The following is a 26,460-nucleotide window of genomic DNA, read 5'->3' as shown; positions in this document are numbered from 1 at the left end:
CGGTCCGCAAGAATATTGTCAATATTAAACCAGTCCGCGGTGCAAAAAAGGGTGGTGACCCCTGGTGTACATACATTATTTCTTCTGGGTTGTGGGGTTTTACTTACAGTCTTTTCTGCCCAGTGTGCATGTGTGTAACTAATCGATTTAGTAGGGTCGACCTTACCTTTCACTAAGGCCAAGGTAGGGGATCTTGGGCTTAAAAAGGTTGGTGACCACTATTCTAGTCTCTTGAAAGGAATGCTAACATCACATCTGCCTTCCCCACCACCAACTCAACCTGCAAGTTAATCTTTAGGGAATTTTACCCAAGGACTCCCAAGTCCCCTTGCACCTCAGATTTTTGAATTTTCTCTCCAATTAGAAAATTGTCAACACCTTTATTTCTTCTGCCAACGTGCATGATTATACACTTCCTGATGCTGCTACTTCTTTGCCCATTCTCCTAATCTGGCTAAGTCCTTCTGTGTGGTCTCTTCACCATCTACACTTCAGACTTCAACTACTGCACAGAGTCTTGCCATCTTCAGAAGTTTTCTGATGACTCTGCCATAGTTGGATGCATCAGCAAGGGAGATGAGGCTGAATACAGGGCTATGGTGGGAAACTTTGTCACATGGTGTGAGCAGAATCATCTGCAGCTTAATGTGAAAAAGACCAAGCAGCTGCTGGTGGACCTGAGGAGGGCCAAGGCACCGGTGATCCCTGTTTCTATCCAAAGGGTCAGTGTGGACATGGTGGAGGATTACAAGTACCTGGGGACATGAATTGACAATAAACTGGACTGGTCAAAGAACACTGAAGCTGTCTACAAGAAGGATCAGAGCCGTCTCTATTTCCTGAGGAGACTGAGGTCCTTTACCATCTGGCAGACGATGCTGAGGATGTTCTATGAGTCTGTGGTGGCCAGTGATATCATGTTTGCTGTTGTGTGCTGGGGCAGCAGGCTGAGGGTAGCAGACACCGACAGAATCAACAAACTCATTTGCAAGGCTGGTGATGTTGTGGGGGTGGAACTGGACTCTCTGACAGTGGTGTCTGAAAAGAGGATGCTGTCCAAGTTGCATGCCATCTTGGACAATGACTCCCATCCACTCCATAATGTACTGGTTAGGCACAGGAGTACATTCAGCCAGAGACTCATTTCACTGAGATGTAACACTGAGCGTCATAGGAAGTCATTCCTACAGGCACAGGAGTACATTCAGCCAGAGACTCATTCCACCAAGATGCAACACTGAGCGTCATAGGAAGTCATTCCTGCCTGTGGCCATCAAACTTTACAACTCCTCCCTCAGACTGTCAGACACCCTGAGCCAATAGGCTGGTCCTGGTCTTATTTCCACTTGGCATAATTTACTTATTATTATTTAATTATTTCTGGTTTTATTTGCTATATTTTCTACTCTATTCTTGGTTGGTGCAACTGTAACGAAACCCAATTTCCCTCAGGATCAATAAAGTATGTCTGTCTATCTGTCTGTGGTCTCTCTACTTCCTCAAAACTACCTGCCCCTCCACCTCTTTTTGCATCATCCACAAACTTGGCTACAAAGCCGTCAATTCCATCATCCATGTATTGACATATAATGTAAAAAGAATCGGTCCCAACATAGTCCCCTGTGAAACACCACTAGTCACTGGCAGCCAAACAGTAAAGGCTCTCTTTAATTCCACTCCTTGCTTCCTGCCAATCAGCCACTGCTTAATCTATGTTAGTATCTTTCCTGTAAAGCCATGGGCTCTTAACTTGTTCAACAGCCTCAATTATGGCACCTTGTCAAAGGCCTTCTGAAAATCCAAGTACATTGCATCCACTGATTCACCTTTGTCTATCCTGCTTTATATTTCTTCAAAAGAATCCAATGGATTTGTCAAGCAAAATTTTCCCTTAAGGAAACTATGCTGACTACGACCTATTTTATCATGTGCCTCCAAGTAGCCTGAAACAACATCCTTAACAATCAATTTCAACATCTTCCCAACCACTGAGGCAGACTAACTGGCCTATAATTTCCTTTCTTCTGCCTCTCTCCCTTCTTGAAGAGTGGAGTAATATTTGAAATTTCCAGTCCTCCAGAACCATGCCAGAATCAATTGATTCTTCAAAGATCATTACTAATGCCTCCACAATCTCTTCATCCATCTTTTTAGAGCCCTGGGGTGCATACCATCTGATCTAGGTGACTTATCTATCTTCAGACCTTTCAGTAAACAAAACTAATGTCATTTGCTGACTTGTTGAGTTCCTTAAGTATTTTGGAGACACAAGAGACTGTAGATACTGGAATGTGGAACAACACACAAGACATTGCTCTGGATTAGTTGACCCGTTTTGTTCCTCAAGCAGTTTTTCTTTTGCTGCAAGGTTAAATTATCAGTGTTCTGCACAGAATCCAGGAAATTTGATAGACTCTTAAATAAGCTGGCACAACCATGTTGGACTGAATGACCTTCAACTCTTTTGCATTTTTCCATCTCCCCTCCAATAAACAAAGAACAGGATTTAATCTCTTTATAAAAAGCGTGTTTGATCTCATCAATTGAAAACAGAAAAAATACAGTTGCTTTAAATATTTCACCATTAATTTCCAATGCTATAAATTGATTTGCTGGAAGTCCCTGGTTAAAGAAACAAATGTTGGCTTTATCCTTCTCCTTCATTTTCCCAAGCGCCAAATCCAACAAGTTCACAATGATGTACAGTTGGTTATCAATCAACTGACTTCCCGGCTAAAAGAAACCATGCTCACAGTGAGAAAAGGGAGGAATGCATGGACAGAGCACACATTACAAGCAACAGGTCAGTTAAAAAACAGGGAATATTCTGATGGTCCTACATCTGGTGGAATGAAATGTGAGGAAACACTGATAAGATAAACACTGGCTTGGATCTGTTGGGCTCCAGGGCCCATTTCTATACAGTAAATACTATGTAAGACTATGCTTTGCTACTATTAGGCTTCACAGGACATCCAACTGAAAGGAAATACTGAAGGGGTAGAGAGAGAAAAAAAAACCTTTTTGATTAATAACAAAAATAATGTAATTTTCCCCTCTTATTTTTGAAGGAGTATTTCCTGGTTCGACAGTCAAATTCTCAAAGTAACAATTAATCTCAATGAGGAAATCCTCAGCAAATCTACAGCTTCATAGAGATGACCGGTTGCCGTGGTAACATTTGAACTGTTCGGCCATTGTGGCGATCACTTTCTCGGCTTTGTTCAGTCTTTTCCCATCAGAAACGAATTATACCTCTTCGTCCGCGAGTCTATATATATATAATCCATTGCTTATTAAGTCCTGATTTCTCACAAGTCATAAAGAAGTCTTGATGGTTGGAAGTGTGGATCTTGAAGAAGTGCAAATTTTTAATGGACGATCTCAAGACAAAATTGAACTGTGATTGGCTGATACTATGATGCCTACTAGCATTTCTATAATTATGATTTGCTCGCAGGGGTCCATTTTGATTCATCTCCAAGCACCGGCACTGTGGGATTTAGGTGTAGGTTCTGCTAGGTGATGAGTCGGGCCTGTAGTCATACTTATTCAGGGTGCTGGGATAATATGTAGTGGTGTACACATTCGTCTGCTGTAATGAGGATAAATAGTTGCTTCTGTCATCAGGAATCAAATTGTTCTTGTTCAGAGTCTGAGGGAAAACAAAAAGTCAGATGTGTTTTGGTTAGTGGTGACATTAGGTTATTTAACCAAACTAGAAGGTAAAAAATCGAGAGTTTCTGCAGTACACCACAGCAAGTGATCCTGTGGTTCAGCTAGTAGAGCTAGTCATAGCTTCAGTGACCCGGGTTCAATCCTGACATCGGGCTCTGTGTGCATGGAATTTGCACCTTCTCTAGATGGCCATATGTATTTGCTCTGGTATCTCAAAAGGGTGGAGATCGTTGGGTTAAATGGCTACTGTTAAATGTACCTGGCACGTAGTCAAGTGGGAGAATCTGGAGGGAGGGAGTTGATAGGAATATGGAATGAAACCAATGGATGAGGGTAGAAATTCTGATAATGTGCCAGTAGAGGGATTGGTTTAATTAGTTTGGCACAACATTGTGGGCCAAAGGGCCCTTTCACTGTACTGTGTACTGTTCTGTGAGCTATGTTGAAGGAAGGATGAACTGCTAAGGTTTTAAAAGCCATTGGTCGTACCACATTTGGAATATTGTGAGTAATTTTGGGCCTCATATTTCAGAAAAGATATGCTAGCTCTGGAGATGGTCGAAAGGAATTTCATGAGAATGATCCTAGAAAAAGAAAGGCCTTAACAAATGAGGAACATTTGATGTCTCTGCACTTGTACTCAAAGGAATTCAGAAGGGTGAGGGAGGATCTCACTGTAACCTACTAGGTATTAAATATGCTGGATAGAGAGAATGTGGTATAGCCTCACAATAAAGGGACTTGCCTTTCAAAATGAGATGAGGAGGAATTTCTTCAGCCAGAGGGTGGTGAATCTGTGCAATTCATTGCCACAGAGGCTGTGCAGGCTAAATCATTGGAGGTATTTACGGTAGAGTTTGATAGGGTCTTGATTGATAAGAGATTTAAGGGAGAAGGTTGGAGAATAGCTTTAAAACAAAAAAATCAGCCATAATAGATTAGTATAAGAAGCTCAATAGGCTGAATGTCCTAATTCTGTTCCTATACCTAATGATTTATGGTCTTCTATTGGTGTAAAAATGGACATTTGTTAATAGGTGCAGATCATTAAGCTGAAAGGCCTGTTTATTTTAGAGATACTGTGGGAGTGGGCACTCCTGGCCCTTCGAGCCTCCAACAATCCCTGATTTAACCCTCACCTAACCATGGGACAATTTACAATGACCAATTAACCTACTAACCAGTACATCTTTGGATTGCGAGATGAGACCGGGGCACCCGGAGAAAACCCACCCATTCCACAAGGAGAACATACAAACTCCTTACAGAGGTAAGGGTTGAACTCTGAACTCTGACACCCAGAGCTGTCATAGTGTTTCACTAACCGCTACGCTACCATGGCACAGTGTTTCTGTGCTGATCTCTCTGTGAGTCTAGCTCACCTCCGAACATCCCAGAGTAGAGAATCTTTGAGACAAGAGTAGGATTGGAAGATTAAAATTCAATCAAGATCCATTTCGGCTATTGCCATCCAGCCCTATAGAGACCAGTATTCTTCAACAGATCCAACCCAACATGACCATATAAAATCTTAAAGATGCTAACACCTATCTGATGATGATACAGCAAATACTGAACAAAGTCAGAGGCACACGGTATAATACTCAACAAATTATCCCAACCTGGATAACATGCAGATCAAGGCTGGCATGGGCTGGAACTCAAACCCACCTAAACCCAACACATCAGTGGTATAGACAGTGTGGAAAGCCAGTGCTTTTTTCCCAGGGCAATAATGGTTAATAACTGAGAGCATCCTTTTCAGGTGACAGGAGGGATGCTTATAGGAGAGGTTAGAGAAAAGTTTTTTACACAGAGAGGTAGGTGTCTGAAATGCACTGCTGGGGGAGAATGCTGAAACTGATAAAACAGGGACATATAAGAGATTCAGACACATGGATAAGCATCCATCATTAAGGGCCCTCACCATCCCGAAAATGCCCTCTTCTCATTACTACCATCAGGGAAGAGGTACAGGAGCCTAGAGACACATATTCAAAGTTTCTTCCCCTCCACCATCCAATTTCTGAACAGACCATGAACACTACCTCACATTTTGCTCACTTTTTGCACTACTTATTTTTTCATACACAGTATATCCTATTGCCCTAGCTCACTCAACCTACTCTCAGAAGACATATTCTCTAATGCTGTTATATCCCCCCTACACCCTCCCTAAAGCTTGCATGTCCTTCATATAATGAGATCAGTTGGGTAAGAAATTTGAAAATTTAAGCCCAGCAAAGTTTGTTTTTACTTTGTGTCTTTGGTCTTTCTTGGTGGCAGAGATTGCTATTTTGGAAGGTATCGAGAGAGTAGCTTCAGCAAATAAATGCCATGCATTTTATAAATGGTACTCACTGCAACCAGAAGATATACGAGAAGAATTGGGCAATTCAGCCCATTGAGTCCACTCTGCCATTCAACCATGCTGATTCTTTTAACCCTAATCTCCTTCATTTTTACTGTAACCCAAACCCCTTTATCAATCAAGAACCTATTAATCTCTGCCTTAAATACACCCCATGATTTGACCTCCACAGATTCTCCTCTCTAGCTTTAGAGATTCCTCTTCATCTCAGTTCTAAAAGGGATGCCTATTAATTCTGAGGCTGTGCTCTTGTGTACAGGACACTCCTACTAATTCAAGAATCCTCTCCACGTCTGCTCTGTCCAGACCTTTTGGTATCCAGGTTTCAACAAGATTTCACCTTATCTTCCTGAACTCCATTGAGTACAGGTCTGGGGACATCCAATGCTCCTCACACGATCATAACAATAAATTTGCTTTTAATTACAGCTGTCGTGAAGGATAGGGGAAGAATCAAGATACTAAATGCTTACGCTAGTTAATTAGGAACCAACTTACTAAAAAATTCCTGAACTCATCTTATCCTGAGTGTGGTGGCTTTTATAGATTACTGCATTATGCATTATGACTGTATAATAAAGGGATAATCAATAGAGGACAAAGTAGGCTTCAGACTGCAGCTTCAGACTTTCACACAGCTTTGGTGGGTCTAGGAGCCTGGAGTAGTGGAAGTTAACTTCCACTGGAGACCACTGCACTCTGGAATAAAGACTCCCGACGGTTTTGTCAGCAAGGAAAAACTGAGGATATTGAGATTGTTAATCTTGGATGAGTTTAATAGAAGTATAGAAATTATGAAGGGTATTATTTACCTAGATAAGGAGAATAGGTTTGGGACTGGGAACACTGATTAAAGATCATTGGGAACTGAATCAGAGGAAAGAGTTCTGAGTTTGAAGCAACTAGCATGGTGATGATGAACATAAAATGACTGCCTCTATGCTATTTTCCCTTCATCACTGTTAAGGAATATATGACGCCATTACTACAAGGAGGTTGATGGGACTCGAGTACCTGAATTATAAGGAAAGGTTGAATAGGTTAGGACTTCTTTCCTTAGAGCATACAGGAATTAAGGGAAAATTGACAGAGGTAGGAGAAATTATGAGGGGTAAAGATATAGAGTAAATGTAAGCAGGCTTTTTCCATGAGGAGTGAGACTAGATCTAGAGGTCATGGGTTAAGGATGAAAGGTGAAATGTTTAAGGGGAACATGGGGGAACTTCTTCACTGAGAGGGTAGTGAGAACGTGGAATGAGTTTCCAGCGAAAGTGGTGGATGTGAGGTTAATTGCAACATTAAAGAGAAGTTCGGATATGCACATGGATGGGAGGGGTATGGAGGGCTATGGTCCAGGTGTGGGTTGTTGGGACTAGACAGATTAATAGTTCAGATCAGACTAGATAGGTCGAATGGCCTGTTTCTCTGCTGTAGTGGTTTATGACTCTAGTTCTCTGGGTTATATGGTGCTTACATTGGGCAGGGGTGGACAGATGTTTGGGTTACTCTGAGTTTCTTCCACAGATTTCCATGAGCTGATGAGGGCAGCATGGTAAAGTAGCAGTCAACACCACACTTTATAGCAAAATTGGGTTCGATTCCCGCCACAGACTCTAAAGAATTTGTACATGGTGATACTTGCAGACTCCTCCACCACATCCTTGCTGATTTGCCACAAACAACGCATTTCACTGTAAGTGTCAATGTTTTGATCCTCCATCAGTCAGCATAGCAGAGAAGACCATGCTAAAGAGTGTAGCAAGGATGAAGCAAGGATGTGTTCTCGCCCCTACACTCTTTAGCATGGTCTTCTCTGCTATGCTGACTGATGCCTTCCGTGATTGTCAGGATGGTATACACATCAGATACAAGACTGGTGGTGGGCTATTCAACCTCCGGCATCTACAGGCTGTTATAAAGGTAAAGGAGACTGTCGTCAGAGACCTCTTATTCGCTGATGATTGCGCCCTCAATACCAGCACAGAGCAGAAGATAGAGCGAGAAATGGACTGCCTCTCACGAGCCTGTGACAACTTCGGACTTACAATCAGCACCAAAAAGACTGAAGTTATGTACCAGCCCGCACCTGGAAAGCCCTACCAGGAACCACACATCACAGTAAAGGGGCAGAAGCTACTGGCAGTCGACAGCTTTACTTATCTGGGCAGTACTCTATCATGAGCGGTGAACATAGATGCAGAGATCAGCAACAGAATTGCCAAAGCCAGTGCCGCCTTTGGGAGACTCCGTGAGAATGTATGGGAGCGGAGAGGACTCAGCCTTACCACCATGCTGAAGGTCTACCGAGCAGTGGTTCTCACCACCCTCCTCTATGCCAGCGAGACCTGGACTGTCTACAGCAGACACGCTAAACAGCTCAACCACTTCCACTTGAGCTGCCTCCGCAGACTTCTCCACATATGATGGCAGGATAAAGTCCCAGACACGGAGGTCCTGGAGTGGGCTAGCACCCACAGAGTCTACACCCTCCTACAGAAAGCCCAAGCCAGATGGGCTGGCCATGTCGTCAGGATATCTGACAGTCGACTACCAAAACAGCTGCTGTATGGAGAGCTGAGCCAGGGCAAGCGCTCAGATGGAGGGCAGAAGAAACGTTTCAAAGACTGCCTCAAAGTGTCCCTCAAAGACCTCAACATCAATCCCAGTAGCTGGGAATCGCTTGCTCTGGACCGCCCGACCTGGTGGAGCAGGACCACTAAAGGAGCATATGCAGCTGAAATCAGACGCACCGCAGAGGCTCAGAGGAAATGCACAAGGCTCAAACTACCTCCACTTCCACTGCAGCATCTACCCTCATGTGTCCCTCATGTGGGCGAACTTTCAGGGCCCGGATTGGCCTCACCAGTCACCTCTGGACCCACAGTCACAAACCCTCCACCTGACAGAAGTCGTGGTCATCTTTGACTCCAAAGGACGAACAACAACAACAATGTTTTGATGCACATGTGAAACTAAAGCTAATCTCTAGTCTTGTTAAGGGCAATATCACTATCCTCCTGGAAACCCATTGTCCTGCCGGAGCTCAGAACAGGATGCTCATCCTGGGAGCCCTGTCATTGGCAAGTCTGGGTCGATACAAAGATCGAAGCCAGGTAGATCGAAAGTCAAGACCCAATGGCTGCTTCTGTGAGCGCACTGGAGAAGACTGCAGGTCTGTTTGCTGAAGGCTAGAGGCCTGGCCTGTCCAGGAAGTTGAGGACTGTCTGTTTGTGTGTGTGAATGGGTGGGTGGGAGGGAGGAAAGTGGCTTGTTTTGCTGCTGAACGTTATGGGTATACCATGTTGGCCGTCGAATGTGTGACAACACCTGTAGGCTACCCCCAGCACATCATTAAGTTGTGTGGATGTACATGTGATAAGTAAATGAATCTGAACCTGCAGCTGGGCGTATGGACAATCTGGCCTGCCTGAGCACAGTTAGACATTCAGTGCTGGGGATGTTGGCCTGAGAGTGGATGCTGAGATTGCCAATGTTGTATTTTTATTTTATTTAGAGATACAGCAGGGTAAAAGGTCCTTCTGGTCCAATGAGCCCACGCTGCCAAGTTACATCCATGTGACCAATTAACCTACCAACCCGTATATTTTTGGAATGCGTGAAGAAACTGGAGCACCCGGAGGAAACCCACACATTCACAGAAAACGTACAAACTCCTTACAGACAGCATCAGGAATGGAACCCGTTAGTGCTGTAAATTTTAGGCTCACTGCTATACTCCCATGCCACTCACGATAGATTTGGGTATATTTGTGAGGATGGCATTTAGATTTAGATAGGCAGTTAGACAGGTACATGAATATGGAGAAAATGAAGGGGAATGAATCACATGCAAACAGAACGGATTCAGTTTGGGACATATAACATACTGCAGAGCATGGCCTGTACTGTGCTTTGGCCTGTGTTTTGATACAGCACGGTACAGGCCCTTGGTAAACAATGTTGTGCTAACCCTTTAATTTACCAATCTAACCCTTCCCTCCTAATAGACCTCCATTTTTCTATTATCATGTACCTATCTCAGAGCTTCTTTTGTATCTGCCCCTACCATTACCCCTGGCAGAGTGGTCCATACACCACTCTCTGTGTAAAGAACACACACAAAATGCTGGACGAACTCAGCAGTCCAGGCAGCGTCTATGGAAAAAAGTGAACAGTCGATGTTTTGGGCTGACCCCTTCAGCCGGACTCTTTTCCATAGATGCTGCCTGGCCTGCTGAATTCCTCCAGCATTTTGTGTGCTGCTCAGATTTCCAGCATCTGCAGATTTTCTCGTGTCTGTGTAAAGAACTTAGCTCTGACACCCCACCTATACTTTCCTTGGATCACTATAAAATTATGCTCCTTCATATTAGACATTTCTGCCTTGCAAAAAGGTATTGATTTGGTTTAGTTTCTGGCTCAGACACTGCGGGCCTAAGGACCTGTTCTCTTTTCCCATTTGAAGCTTGAAGTGATTCTGTCCCATGTTACAAACCATTCCCACACCAGGTGATTTTACAGCAGACACTCTGCATTTCTATGGGACATAGGAGGAAACTGGATCATGAGGAGGTAAATAGGGAGTACTTGAAAATTCCACACACACGGTGCCGGTGATCACAATCAAACTGAGACTGCTAGAGCTGAGAAACAGCAGCACTAACTGCTGCAGTTCAGTCGCACCTGATGAACAGGTAAGGTCTAAGGGTATAGAACACAGAATCCAGAGTGGCGGAGATGGGCGCCTGGTGGCATTCAGTATTATAATGCTAATGATTCTGAAGAAGTTAGAGGGGCCCTGGGTCCCTCTTTCCATTGTGAAGGCAGGCCCCCCCTGGAATGGGTTCTTCTACAGGTATTATTCCATCTGACTGATGGAACTGCTGTCCCTTAGCAATGCACTGGAATAAGACAGTAAGATACAAGAGCAGAATTCGGCCATTTGGCCCATCATGTTTGTCCCACCATTTCATCATGGCTGATCTAATTTTCCTCTCCTGCCTTCCCCCTGTATCCTTTCATCCCCTGACCAATCAAGAATTTATCAACCTCTGCCTTAAACCTGGCCACCACAGCTGCCTGTGGGAAAGAATTCCACAGATTCACTACTCCCTGGCTAAAGAAATTCCTCCTCATGATGCAAATGCCAGCGATATTTCCATAGTCACATCCCTAAAGGGGTGCGGGTGTCCATGACCCTCTTACTTGGGGGAGGGAGCCACTCACACAGAAAATGGCCCACTGTGTGGAAATTGGTTTACCTTGATTTCCATTGGATTGTAGAGCTCATTTTTGTTCGCCTGACTGCTGCTCTTGTAGTTTAAGTGGTTGGGAGTGCTCGGATGAACTACTGTGGACTCCTGAGATTGTCTGTAGCATCGCTGGTAGTACATGTAGATCAGCAGGGTAATGAGGCTCGTGCCCAGGAAGGAGGCAATGCCGGTGGCAACCAGGTGGTAGATACTGTAACCTGGATTGGTAAATGGTTAGATGTTTAGAGAAGCTGGGGAATACAGTCCTGAAACCTTCAAAGCAACAGACACAGAACTAGCACAATGACATCACAATGTTAACATCCTCGTACAATTTCCAAAAACTGCAGCCAACTGTCGGGTCACTGGCTGCAGCCCACCATCCATGTGTCCAGGAGAAAGAAGCAGGTAGGAAAAATCATTGCAGACACTACCCATTCAGCACTCTGCATTTTACAGTCATAGAGTGAATGAATACTACAGCGCAGAAACAGGATCTTCAGTCCATCTAATCTATTCTGCTTAGTCCCATTGACCTACACTCGGACCATAGTCCTCCATATCTCTCCCATCCATGTAACATCCAATTTTCTCTTAAATCAAAGCCTGATCTACCACTTCCACTGGCAGTTCATTCCACCATCCTCTTGAGTGAAGAAGATCCTTCTCAAGTTCCTCTTAAAACAGTTCACCTTTCACCCTTAACCCATGACTCACTGAATCTCAATGGAATAAGCCTGCTTGCAGTTATCTATACCCCTTATAATGTTGTATATCTCCATACAATGTCCCCTCCTTCTCCTATGCCCTAGGGAATAAAGTCCAATCCCCAGGTCCAGATGGTCTGCACCCTAGGGTACTAAAGGAGGTGGCACTGGAAATTGCGGATGCATTGGTCATAATTTTCCAATGTTCCTTAGATTCAGGATCAGTCCCTGAGGATTGGAGAATGGCTAATGTTATCCCACTTTTTAAGAAAGGAGGGAGGGAGAAAACAGAGAACTATCGACCTGTCAGCCTGACATCGGTGGTGGGGAAGATGCTAGAGTCCATTATTAAGGATGAAATAGTGGCATATCTAGATAGCAGTGATAGGATTGGGCCAAGCCAGCATGGATTTACCAAGGGTAAATCATGCTTGACTAATCTGTTGGAGTTTTTCGAGGATGTAACCAGGAAGTTAGACGGGGGAGATCCAGTGGATGTAGTGTACCTCGATTTTCAGAAGGCATTTGATAAGGTCCCACATAGAAGATTGGTGGGTAAAATCAAAGCTCAGGGCATTGGGGGGAAGGCATTGACATGGATAGAAAACTGGTTGGCAGATAGAAAGCAAAGGGTAGCGGTGAATGGGTGTTTCTCGGAATGGCAGGTGGTGACTAGTGGGGTGCCACAGGGCTCGGTATTGGGACCACAGCTGTTTACCATTTACATTAACGATTTGGATGAAGGCATAGAAAATAACATCAGCAAATTTGCTGATGATACTAAGCTGGGTGGCAGTGTGACATGTGATGAGGATGTTAGGAGAATTCAGGGTGACTTGGATAGGCTGGGTGAGTGGGCAGATACTTGGCAGATGGTGTTTAATGTGAATAAGTGTGAGGTTATCCACTTTGGGAGTAAGAACAGGAAGGCAGATTATTATCTGAACGGTATAGAGTTGGGTAAGGGAGTAATACAAAGAGATCTCGGAGTCCTTGTTCATCAGTCACTGATGGTGAATGAGCAAGTGCAGCAGGCAGTGAAGAAGGCTAATGGAATGTTGGCCTTTATTACAAAGGGAATTGAGTACAAGAGCAAGGAAATCCTCTTGCATTTGTACAGAGCCCTGGTGAGACCACACCTGGAGTATTGTGTACAGTTTTGGTCTCCAGGGTTAAGGAAGGACATCCTGGCTGTAGAGGAAGTGCAGCGTAGATTCACGAGGTTAATTCCTGGGATGTCTGGACTGTCTTACGCAGAGAGGTTAGAGAGACTGGGCTTGTACACGCTGGAATTAAGGAGATTGAGAGGGGATCTGATTGAAACATATAAGTTTATTAAGGGATTGGACAAGATAGAGGCAGGAAATATGTTCCAGATGCTGGGAGAGTCCAGTACCAGAGGGCATGGTTTGAGAATAAGGGGTAGGTCATTTAGGACAGAGTTAAGGAAAAACTTCTTCTCCCAGAGAGTTGTGGGGGTCTGGAATGCACTGCCTCGAAAGGTAGTGGAGGCCAATTCTCTGGATGCTTTCAAGAAGGAGCTAGATAGGTATCTTATGGATAAGGGAATCAAGGGATATGGGGACAAGGCAGGAACTGGGTATTGATAGTAGATGATCAGCCATGATCTCAAAATGGCGGTGCAGGCTCGAAGGGCCGAATGGTCTACTTCTGCACCTATTGTCTATTGTCTATTGTCTATTCAACCTTTCCCTGTAACTCAGTTCCTCAAGTACTGGCAACATCCTTGTAAATTGTAAATTTTCTCTATACTCTTTCTATCTTATTGATATCTTTCCTGTAGGTAGGTGACCAGAACTGCACCCAATACTCCAAATTAGCCCTCACCAAAGTCTTATACAACTTCAACATAACATCCAAACTCCTGTATTCAATACTTTGATTTATGAAGGCTGATGTGCCAGGAGCTCTCTTTATGACTCTCTCCTGCTGTGACTCCAAGTTGAAGGAATTTTAGATCTGTATTCCCCGAGTGCCCTACCACTCTCCATGTAAGTTCTATCCTGGTTTGTCCTCTCAAAGTGAGACACCTCATACATTAAATTCCCTACCGTTTTTCAGCCCATTTTTTCAGCTGATTCAGATCCCACTGTAAGCTTTGATAGTCTTCTTCACTGTCCTCTACACCTCCAATCTTGGTGTCATCCACAAATTTGCTGATTTGGTTCACCACATTATCATCCAGACTGTTGATGTAGATGACAAACAACAATGGACCCAGCACTGATCCTTATGGCACTCCACTAGTCACAGGCCTCCAGTCAGAGAGGCAACCATCTACTACCACTCTCTGGCTTCTCCCATAAATCCATGTCTAATCCAATTTACTACCTCATCCTGAATGCCAAATCATTGACTCTTCTTGACCAACCTTCCATGCAGCACCTTGTCAAAGACTTCGCTAAAAGTCCAGGTAGACAACATCCACTGTCTTACCTTCATCAACTTTCCTGGTAACTTCCTTGAAAAACTCTGTAAGATTGGCTATACATGACCTAACACTCACAGAGCCATGTTGACTATCCCTTATCATTCTCAGACTATCCAAAAACATTTATATCCAGTCCCTTAGAATACCTTCTACTATTTATATCAAGCTCACTGTCCCATAGTTTCCTGACTTATTATTTCCTTTCTTAAACAATGGAGAAACGTTAGCTATCCTTCAATCCTCCAGACCCTCACCTGTTGCTAAGGATGTTTTAAATATCTCCGCTAGTCCCCTGCAATTTCTGCACTAGACTCCCACAGGGCCTGAGGGAACACCTCATCAGGCCTTGAGGATTTATCCACCCTGATTTGCTGCAGGACAGTAAACATCTCCTCCTCTGTAATCTGTACAGGGAACATAAAGTCAATGCCACTTTGCCTTACTTCTATAGATTCTGCATCCATCTCCTGTGTAAATACAGATGTAAAAATTTCATTTAAGATCTCCCCCATCTTTTGTTTGAGGAGAAGTAGTGTGGAAGGATGGCACCAGTAGTTTTTGTAGACCCAGACGACTTCTCTCAGTTCGTCCACAAACTGACTTATTCTTCTTCTCTTACATCTTTCCTTTCTTTTCAAGATGACTGGGATTCTGTCGGAGTCCGTGATCTACATCTCAAACTATGGTTCTTCACAAGCATCAAGTCTTGGGACCAACTGTGCAGCTTGGCACTTTGCTGTCTCTGAGAGCGACCTGGAAGATGTGCACCTTTGGGGGGGCAGCCCCATAGACAACACGGTGATTTCGCTGTAGATGTAACCATGATAAAACTCTGTTTCTAGATGCTGCTGCGTAAGGCAGCAATGATCATGTGGAGTGAGTTACAGAGAGAGGTCATAGGACATGATTTTAAAACACTTGAAGTTCACAGGTCACAACAGAGCTTTCTTCACAAAACATTTTCCACAGAGAAAATATCATGACTTACTTGCACAGCTTGTGTCACTTCCAATTGCAGGCTGAATCACTGCAGGAGAGAGGCAGAAATCATCATTAGCAGAGATGCCAACAAAAATGCTATTCCTAAGAACAATTCCCAACATAATGCTTTATTTACCCCAACCCTGTTATCCTGTCCCTTTCTCATCCTTCACTCTCTCTATCTGGCCACCTTCCCACCGATTCCTCTCCCCAACCATTCACATCTGTATTTCCCAATGCCCTCCCTCTGTTCAATGTCTACCTTCCTTTCATTCAGATTCCACCATCTGCAGCCCTTTGATGCCCCCATCTATCACCTCCCAGCCACTGTCACAACTTCCATTTTCAATACATTGACACCAAATGTTGATGGTCCATCTCCTTCCATAGAAGCTCTCTGACCTGTTAAGCCTTCCAGCATTTTGTGTGTTGCTCCAGCTTCCAGCATCTGCTTCTATTTTACCACTACTGAGTTGTGCAATGTCATAAAACTAGCCTAATAATCAGGAAGTAACTTACATAGAATATGGAACAGAACAGCATTTGCCTACATCCATGAGCCTATCTGAGAGTGTTTTAAATGTCCTTAATGTATCTGCCTCTACTGCCACCCTGGCAGCATTTGATTAACTACCTTTGACATCTCGCCCTACACTGTGTAGGGTTGGAGCCACACTGACCCCGCAGCCCCCGACAAACCCTAACCTAATCTCGGGACCAATTAACCTACCTTTGAACTACGGGGGGTAAACTGAAGGACCCTGAAAAAAACCACACATTCCACGGGGAGGATGTAGACAGACTCCTTACAGACAGCGTCAAAACTGAACACTGAATTTAGAAGGCCCCGAGCTGTAATAGCATTGTACTAACTGCCATGCTACCATGCCACCCAATCACCTTAAAATTATGTCCCCTTAGGCAGATCCACCCTGGAAAAAAAGTGCTGACTATCCACTTTATCCTTGACTCTTATCAATTTACACACCTCTATCAAGTCACCTCTCATTCTCCTTCGCTCTAAAGAGAAAATCCCTAGCTCCCTCAGCCTATCAACTTGAGTAACTTAAAGGTCCCCATTCATAAACAGCTCAGGTCCATACCACCCATAATAAAAAATAATTCCAGAACCCAAGATCTGGGCCGTCAGTCTTTGACCTCATTTATTCTTTATGAGTCATTCTTTATTATGTTCTCTGCATAGATGATAGGTAGAGTGACTGATTCCTGTTCCTAATGCTCCCTAGAAGTTGCACTGGAGATCCCAAGTTAGTTGACCAGTCTGTTACCTGGGATTTCATTGTAGAGACAGGGTCGATACTGGGTGCTGTTTCCCACACACTGCCCTTGCCCTGAATTGGACACCTCACATCGACGTCTGCGGGACTGTATTCCTTCTTCATCGCACAGACTCCACTCTGTCCACACTGACCAGCCACCTTACAACACACAAGGGCATACTTTTATTAGTCATTCCAATCATATTAGCTCAACATTATTTTATTGTCAGTTGTAAGATTGGGGATTGATTTCTGTTGCTATCTCTAAAGAACTTGTGTGTTCTCTCCATGGTCACATGGGTTTCCTCCCACATCCCCAAGGCATACACTCAGGGTTAGGGTTCGAGAGTTGAGCACATGCTGTAATGGCGTCAGAAGCGTGGTAACGCTTGTGGGATGCTCACTGACCCCTTTCACTGTATGTTTCAACGTACATGTGATAAATAAAGCTAATCTTTAGCTGCACATGTTATTTAACAGTCACTTGGCACCAGTTATAAGTTTTCACATCACTCTGGGATGTTTGAAACTGCTCCAAGCAGTATGAAATCCTGGAAAATAACGGCTTTACAAGACAATGTTGAGACTGCATCTGGAATATTGTGTTCAGTTTTGGTTACCCTGCAATAGCAATGATGCCATAGAACTGGAAGGAGTGCAGGGAAGATTTGTGGATTGATTTATTGGCGTATGAAGTAGGCCCTGCTGCTCCTTTGATCCAAGCTGCCCAGCTACCCACAAATTTAACACTAGCCTAGCGAGTCTAGTCACGGGACAATTTACAATGACCAACTGGTACAACTTCAGATTGTGGGAGGAAACCAGGGAACCCGGAGGTCATGGGAAGAACATACAATCTCCTTACAGGCAGCATTGAGAATTGAACTTGGGTCACAAGGTTCAAGTAGTGTAATCACTACACTACTGTGGTGAGACTCAAGGAACTAAGTGACAGAGAGAGGCTGAGCAAGCTTTTACTTTATTGGCATTGGTTTATTATAGTCACATGTACCAGATACAATGAAAAACATGTCTTGTGTGCTGTGCACACATCTTTGAAGGCCTTCCATTGGTCAACGCCAACCGTGGATGCTGTGTCCCAACTGTCTACATGATAGGAGAACCAGTACGTAACCCAGGTCAGTAAGATATGGAGGGTAAGTTCTTGCTCATGTAGCAGATTCCCCTCTCCACCCAGCTGATGAATCCAAAGGAACGGCAGAGACTGATACAGTTTGGCACCAGCTACATTGCAGGAGCTGCCAGTCAGCATTGAACTCACCATAGGATCCTCCTTTGGGAATCGAGCTCCGAATTTTTTCCCTGGGGTTTGCTCCCAAAGCCTATCCCATGAGTGGATATAGCTGGAAAGCAGCAGATGTTTGAGTTCAGAGTTTTCCTTCTTGATGAGCAGCCAACCATGGCTTAAGAGCCCCATATGCCAGAAGCAACTGGTTTTAAGGTGCCAGTAGCCCACCTTTGCCCCTTCTGTCAATAAAGCTGGTTCCACCGGGCTTAGTAGCTAAGTCACACAATGTCTATGAGCTGGACTTGGTTGTCGGGGGCTATTTGAGATGCATGCCATTGACAGCATTTAGTAGGCAGTGATACCCACTACCACCCCAATTATAACACCCAAAAGGAATCTGTTTATACAGATCAAATCATTACATGGAGCATTAAAATAGAACAAGGTAAAACAATAACAAAACAGAATACGGTGTACAAGCTACCAAGAAAGCGATAATTGTAATAAGTGATAAATTGTAAGATCATAACAGGATAGACTGTGAGGTCAAGAGCCCATCTTATCTGTTAAAGTGTCTAATAACAGTGGTTAGAGCAATGAGGGGTGATCTTTTAGAGGTGTATAAAATCATGAGGGTCAGACACGGGTTAATGCACACAGTTTTTTCCCCATGGTTGGGGAATCAAGAACCAGAGAACAGGCTTTAAGGTGAGAGGGGAGAGATTTAGTAAGATGAGGAGAAGAGTGTGGTCTGTATATTGAATGAGCTGCCAGAGGAAGTGGTACATGAACCATATTTAAAAGACTGTTGGACAGGTGCATACATGGAAATGTTTACATGGATACAGGCCAAACATTGGTAAATGGTGCAACATCAGTGTGGTTCAGATGGGCCAAAGGGCCAGTTTCCATGCTCTATAGCTCTGCAACTCTATAAAGAAATACTAGAGCATAGAACTTTGAACATTACAGCAAAGTACAAACCTTTTGGCCCACAATGTTGTGCTGACTTTTTAACCTACATAAGATTTATCTAACCCTTTCCTCCTACATAGCCTTTTCTTTTTCTATCATCCATGCACCTATCTAAGAGCTTTCTAAATGCCCCCAATTGATCTGCCTCTACCACCACTACTGGCAGTGTGTTCCACATATCCGACCCCTCTGTGTAAAGGACTTAACTCTTGCATCTCCACCCCCCCCCCCCCCCACTATACTTCACTCTGATCACTTTAAAATTATGGCCCCATTTATTAGCTATTCCTGCCTTGGGAAACAGTTTCTGGCTATCCACTTGCCACTTGATCTTTGATTCTTGTTCATCTCATACAACTCTATCAAGTCACCTCTTATTCTCCTTCGCTTGCAAGAGAAAAGCCCTACCTCACTCAACCTACCCTCATATAAGAGATGCCCTCTAGTCCAGGGAACATCCTGGAAAATCTCCTCTCCACCCTCTCTAAAGCTTCCACATTCTTTCTGTACTGAGACAACAAGAACTGAACACAGTATTCCAAATGTGGTCAAACCAGATGATATGATATTATTAGAGCAGAGTGAAGAAATAGTGTAGAAGAGCAGAAGCTAAGCAAGGAGGGGTGCTGTGATAGTTGGGGTGTTGGAAGAAGGTATAAGGTTGTTCAGTGTTGCAGTTCCCTGTATGACAAAAGCCACTGAAATTAAAGGACTCTCATGACAATTGCAAGATACACTCGATGGCCGCTGTGTTAGAAACAGGAGTGGAACCCAGTGTGATCTTCTACTGTTGTAGCCCATCCACTTCAATGCTTGACATGTTATGCATTCAGAGATGCTCCTCTGCACACCAATGATGTAACAAAGTTCAAAGTAAAATTTATTATTAGAGTATGTTCATGTCACCACATACAACCCTGAAATTCTCCTTCCCGTGGGCATACTCAGCAAATCTATTGAACAGTAACTGTAAACAGGTTCAATGAAAAAGCAAGAGCATAGAAGACAACAAACTGTACGAATACAAATATAAAGAAATAGCAATAAATAAGGAGAGTATGAAATCATAAGATAAAGAGTCCTTAAAGTGAGATCACCAGAAATAGAATGAGTGTAGCTATCCCCTTTTGTTCAAGAGCCTGAGGGTTGAAGGTCAGTACCTGTTCTTGAACCTGCTGGTGCGAGTCCTGATGCACCTGTACCTTCTACCTGATGGCAGGAGAGAGAAAAGAGCATGGCCTAGGTGGTGAGGATCTTTGATGATGGACATTGCTTTTCTTCAGCAACGTTTCATGTAGATATACTTAGTGGTTGGGAGGGCTTTACAGGGTTGAGTCCACTACCTTTTGTAAGATGTTCCACTCAAACCAACAATCATGCTCAGCTTTGGGATGTGTGATAAAACTGGAGCACCTAGAGGAAAACCATGTGGTTACAGGGAGAATGTGCAAATTCCACATAGACAACCTCAGGGTCAGGACTGAACCAAGTCATTGAAGCTGTCAGGCTCCACTAACTCTGCCATTGTGCTGCCATGTTTTTGGCCCTGTATCTGTGCTGGTCCTGAATAGGGTCCAGAGGAGGTTCACAAAAATCATCTTGGGGATGAAAGGCTTAATTTATGAGGAGAGTTTGAAGTCTCTGGGACTGTGCTCAATATATTGAGTTCAGAAGAATGGGGTGGGGGGGGGGGGGGGGTATTCCATTGAAACATACTGAATACTGAAAGGCCTAAACAGAGTGGACATGGAGAGAATGTTTCCATTAGTAGGAGAATCCAATATCCCAGGGCTCAGCCTCATCCGCAATAAAGGGTTAACGGGACTGAGGCTGAGAAGAGGAGGTGAGTCCTCAGAGTGTGGTCAGTCTGTGAAATTCATTACCCCAGAGGGCTGTGGAAGACAAGTCCAAGTCATTGAGTGTATTTACCTCATAAATTGATAGATTCTTGATTGATAAGGGCATTAAATTTTACAGGGAGAAGGCAGAAGAACGAGATTTTAAAAAATACATTTGTGATGGAGAAAGTCCCTTTAGAACTGAGATGAGATCAAATTTATTTAGCCACTGGGTGGTGAATCGGTGGAATTCATTGCCACAGATGGCTGTGAAGAGCAAGTCATTGGGTATATTTAAAGCAAAGATTGACAGGTTTTTGATTAGTAAGGACATCAAAGGTTACAGGGAGCAGGCAGGGGGACGAGTTTGCGAGGAATAATAAATCAGCCATGAAGGAATGGGCAGAATGGCCTAATTCTACTTTTATCTCTAATTAATTCTATTCCTGGCCTTATGGTAATGACCATAATGTAGCTGAGTAAAATATCATCAAAAATTAATATCAATGTCTCCAGATGAAACAAGGTTCAGAAAGGAAACAACAAAGAGCAGTGTTAATAGACTAAGAAGATAAATCCATAGGGTGTGATGTATCATGAGTTTAAGCACCTCCCCCTTACCAACAATATTCTGGGGGCTGAAGGGAGATCATTATCATTCAATCATAGCCTCTTTAAATAGTGTTGCCACTGGGTTAAAGCCTGGAAAGTCTTTGCACCATCATACTATGGGACCGTCTTCTCCACAGAGATTAGAGTACTGTGCAGACACAACAGAAGTTTTCCCTTGCAGGTCTGGTGAAGAACTCTAAAAACCCAGACTCAAAGATAGAGATAGGCTAGAAGGCTTGCTTCTGTGCTGCATCACTCTATGCATTTATGAATCTAAGTACCCTATTTCATGAAACAAACAATGAAGCATAGGGGAGATTTGAGCGTAGAGGTAGATTGGGGAATAGGAGAATGAAGGTGAATAGTATAGAGAAGGTAAATGCAAACAGTCTTTTTTGACTGAATTTGGGTGAGACTAGAACTAGAAGTAGAGGTCATGAGTTAAGGGTGAAAAATGAAATGTTTAAGGAGAACGTGAGGGGGACTTCTTCACTCAGAGGGAGGTGTGAGTGTGGAACGAGCTGCCAGTGGAAGTGGTGGATGCGGATTCAATTTCAAGATTTAAGAGAAACTTGGATGAATATGAGGATGGGATGAGTGTGGAGGGCTGTGGTCCAGTGCAGGTCAATGGGAATAGGCAGTTCAATAATTTGGCATTGTCTAGATGGGCCAAAGGGGTTGTTCCTGTGCTGTAACGCACAGAGGAGAAAGAAAAAGTGAAGCAAAAATGTAAATAAAAGAGAGAATGAAAAAGGACTGCAATTCAGTTTGATTGACAGACAGAATGACAGATCAACAGAAAGACAGACACCTGGATGCTTAGTGAGATGAACATGCAGATATCCAGAGGCCACTTAATCAGAGAAACAGAGAGGCAGCAACAGAAAGTCACTGCAATGAGAGAGGGAGAGACAGAAAAAGATAGAAAGTGAAAGAAAGAATAAGACCAAGGGAACAGAAGAGAAAGGCAGAAACAGAGAGGAGAGTCAACTCACCAAGTAAAGGACAAGGAGAGAGAAAGAATGTTGGAAAGATCCAAAGTCATGGATAGAGTGAGCAACCAAAATAGAGAGTGACAGAAGGTAAGAGAGAGAGCAAGAAAAATAAGTGAGTGAGAAAGAGGGGGAGTGGTCAAAGGGAGGCAGGGAAGGAGAGAGAAAGAGAGAGTGAGAGAGAGAAGGAGGAAAAAAGAGAGAGAAGTGAGAGTGAGGGGGAGGGAGAGAAGGACAAAGAAAGAGAGGAAGAGGGAGAGAGAGACAATGAGACAGAGGCAGTGAGAGAGAGGATCGACAGTAAAACTAAAATACACAGGCAATGACCTATCCCAACACAGAGCAAGAAGCTGTTGGGAAAATCAAAACAAAACAGAGGAAAAGGAGACCACTTGCCATATTTAATTTTTACCCCAATGTGTACAGAGTTGAGCATACAGGAAAAATTTCTTAAGTCCAATGTTTCTCCTGTCACTATTTGTTCCAGGTTCACAGAAAGATTCACAATCAAGTCATAACCCGCTTCAGTAGAAATAACAAATTGAGGAATGTGGTGCCACAGAAATTAATCAGAATTGATTTTTGGCAGCCACACTGCTTGTTGGATTATATTTTATGAACACAGAGAATATGTAGGAAGTTATCCATTTATCCAATTACAAGCCTTGCACAGCAGGTATAAGAGGGGAGTTTCTTGTACATAAATCTTAATTAGCAAGGGTAATTTGGAAAAGCATCTCATTATTTTTAATGACATACTTAGACTAGGGAGCACCACAGCTGTTAACTCACAGTGTTCAGGTTCCTGTTAAAGTCAGTCCCTAAAGTTTTACAGTTCAGTTGATGGCCATTAATTGGAGTATAATGGGATCACGGTTTTGATCTTTGCTGACCCTAGCTCAGTAGCGAGGGAACAAAAAGCATTAATCTCAACCTTCACAGGCCGAAGTCAGCATGGTTTCCTATGGTAGCCTATGGTATTACAGGAAGGATGCTAGTATGGATAGAGCATTAGCTGATTGGCAGGAGGCTAAGAGTAGGAATAAAGGAGTCTTTTCTGGTTGGCTGCTGGAAACAAATGATGTTGCACAGGGGTCTGTGTTGGGCCCATTCCTTTTCACCCTACATCTCAATGATTTGAATGATGGAATTGATGGCTTTCTGGCCAAGTTTGTGGATGGTACAAAGATAGATGGAGGGGCAGGTAGTGTTGAGGAAGTAGAGAGGCTACAGAAGGACTTAAACATATTAGGAGAATGGGCAAAAGAGTCGCAGATGGAATAGAGTGACGGGAAGTGTATGGTCATGCACTTTGGTACAAGAAATAAAAGCATAGACAATTTTCTAAATGGAGAGAAAAGTTAAAAATCTAAGGTGCAAAGGGACTTGGGAGTCCTCGTGCAGGATTCCTGAAAGGTTAATTTGCAGCTTGAATCTGTAGTGAGGAAGGCAAATATGAGGTTAGCATTCATTTCGAGAGTACTAGAATATAAAAGCAAGGATGTAATAAGGCACTGGTGAGGCGTCACTTGGAGTATTGTGAGCAGTTAAGAAGGTCCTCATCTAAGAAAGGATGTGTTGACGTTGGAGAGTGGTCAAAGAAGGTTCACAAAAATGATCCCAGAATTGAAAGGCTTATCATATGAGGAACATTTGATGGCTCTGGGCCTGTACTTAGTGGAATTCAGAAGAATAACAGGGGATCTCACTGAAACCTATCGAAAGGGCAAGATTTTCCCTTGAGGAAATCATGTTGACTATGCTATTTTATCATATATCTCCAAGTACCCTGAGACCTGTCCTTAATTATTTACTCTAACTTCTTCCCAACCACCGAGAGACTAACTGGCCTATAGTTGCCTTTCTTCTGCCTCTCTCCCTTCTTGAAGAGAGGAGAACCCTGGGGTGCACATGATGTGGTCAAGCTGACTTATCTACTTTTAGACCTCTTGGTTTCCCAAGAACCTTCTCTTTAGTAATGGTAACTTCTCACACTTCATGACCCTTGACACCTGGATCTTCCACCATATTGCTAGTGCCTTCCACAGTGAATATTGATGCAAAATTCTTATTCAGTTCATCCACCATTTCCTTGTTCCCCATTACTACCTCTCCAGCACTGTTTTCCAGTGATTTGATATCCTCTCTTTTACACTTTATGTATCTGAAGAAACTTTTGGTATCCTCTTTAATATCATTGGCTAGCTTACTTTTGTATTCCATTGTGGTGAACTACATATACCTGTCTGGACATGCCCCCCCCTGCTGACTGCTCCTGTGGCTCCTCCCACTGACCGTGGCTCCTCCCACGGACCCCAGTATAAAGGTGATTGGAGCCTGAGCCCCGGCCTCAGTCTCCAGGATGTAGTGTGGTGGTCAATTGTTGCTTGTTCTTTCTTCCAGCCAATAAAAGCCTATATCTCGCCTCACGTCTCCGAGAGTTATTGATGGTGCATCATCCATCTTTTCCTTCTGAATTACTTTTTAGTTGCCTTCTGTTGGTATTTAAAAACTTCCCTTTCCTCCAACTTCCCACTAATTTTTGCTCTATTATATGCCCTCTTTTCAGCTTTGACTTCTCTTGTTAGCCATTGTTGCATTATCTTGCCTTTATAATACTTCTTCCTCTTTGAGATGTACTTCCATCTATTGCTGCTCTGCCATTATCCCTGCCAGTGTTCTTTTTTAATCAATTCCGGCCATCTCTTCTCTCATGCCTCTGTAGTTCCCTTTACTCCATTGTAATACTGATACATCTGACTTTAGCTTCTCCTTCTCAAATTTCAGGGTGAATTTGATCATATTATGGTTACTTTCCCTAAGGGTTATTTTACCTTAAGTTCTTTTTAATTCCAGCACAGCACCCAATCCAGAATAGCTGATAACCCTGGTTGGCTCAACCACGAGCTGCTCTATAAAGTCATCTTGTAGGCACTCTAGAAATTCTCCCTCCTGGAATACAGCGCCATCCTGATTTTCCCAATCTACCTGCATATTGAAATCCTGAATGATTATTGTAACATTCCCTTTTTGGGATGCATTTTCTATCTCCCATTGTAATTTATAGACCACATCCTTACTACTGTTTCAGGGTCTGTATACAACTCCCATCAGAGTCTTTTTAACCCTTGCAGTTCCTTAGCTCTATCCACAATGATTCAACATCTTCCAACCCTATATCACCTCTTTCTCATGATTTGATTTCATTCCTTACCAACAGAGCAATACTGCCCCCTCTGCCTGTCCCTTCAATACAAGGTGTATCCTTGGATGTTACGCTCTCAGCTATGAATCAGCCATGATTCAGTGATGCCTTCATCATACATGCCAATCTGCAAGGTATACTATGCGCATTCAAATATAACACCTTAGTCCTATATTCACCCTTTTCAATCTTGTCCACCTTTTATGTTGCAACTCATCCTGTTGACTGCAATTTTGCCCTGTTGTCAGCCTCTCCTCACTATACATTGCATCTGTTTGTAAACCAGTGGCTTCATCTTCACCTCTATCATCTGCCTTCCCTACAATACTTTTTGCTCAGGACACTCATTGCACCATGCTCAACCTTTTGATTCCTAATTTTGTCTGAGGTCTTACCAACATCTGCCTCCATAACTTCTCCACTAACAGTTCTGGCACTCTGGTTTCCATCCCCCTGCCACTCTGGTTAAAGCCCCACTGTGCAGCATTAACAAACCTTCCCGCTAGGATATTAGTCCCCCCACCTTAGTTCAGGTGCAAACCATCTCTTCTGTACAGGTCCCACCTTCCCTGGAAGAGAGCCCGATGGTCCAAAACTTTTATGCCCTCCCTCCTACACCAACTCCTTAGCCACGTATCAAACTGTATAATCTTCCTAGTTCTGTCTTCACTAGCAAGTGGCACAGTTAGCAGACTGGAGATCATAACCTTGGAGGTCCTGCCCTTTAACTTAGCACCTAACTCCCTAAACAGCCTGAGCAGAACCTCATCACTCGTCCAACCCAAGTCATGGGCCATGACTTCTGGCTGTTCACCCTCCCACTTAAGAATGCTAAGGACTTGATCTGAGATATCCTGGACCCTGGCAG

The 26,460-nt window shown here is 43.5% G+C and overlaps 1 protein-coding gene across 2 annotated transcripts in view; it reads right to left on the bottom strand.

Moving 5' to 3' along the window:
• Window positions 1–2,449: 2,449 nt before the first annotated feature.
• Window positions 2,450–26,460, bottom strand: part of sema5ba (sema domain, seven thrombospondin repeats (type 1 and type 1-like), transmembrane domain (TM) and short cytoplasmic domain, (semaphorin) 5Ba) — a 607,738-nt gene continuing 583,727 nt past the window's right edge. For both annotated transcript variants that reach the window (XM_073046134.1, XM_073046135.1), the window contains 4 exons: window positions 16,731–16,880; window positions 15,449–15,487; window positions 11,311–11,519; window positions 2,450–3,655 (listed from right to left, as the gene is read on the bottom strand). In XM_073046134.1, the coding sequence (XP_072902235.1) occupies window positions 3,503–3,655; window positions 11,311–11,519; window positions 15,449–15,487; window positions 16,731–16,880 (551 nt within the window). In that variant the 3' untranslated portion in view covers window positions 2,450–3,502. The remainder of the gene's footprint in view (window positions 3,656–11,310; window positions 11,520–15,448; window positions 15,488–16,730; window positions 16,881–26,460) is intronic.

Source organism: Hemitrygon akajei, chromosome 5 (genome assembly GCF_048418815.1).
Source record: "Hemitrygon akajei chromosome 5, sHemAka1.3, whole genome shotgun sequence".
NCBI lineage: Eukaryota > Metazoa > Chordata > Chondrichthyes > Myliobatiformes > Dasyatidae > Hemitrygon > Hemitrygon akajei.
Note: the sequence above shows the minus strand (reverse complement) of the source record. Positions and strands in the feature narration are given on the sequence as shown.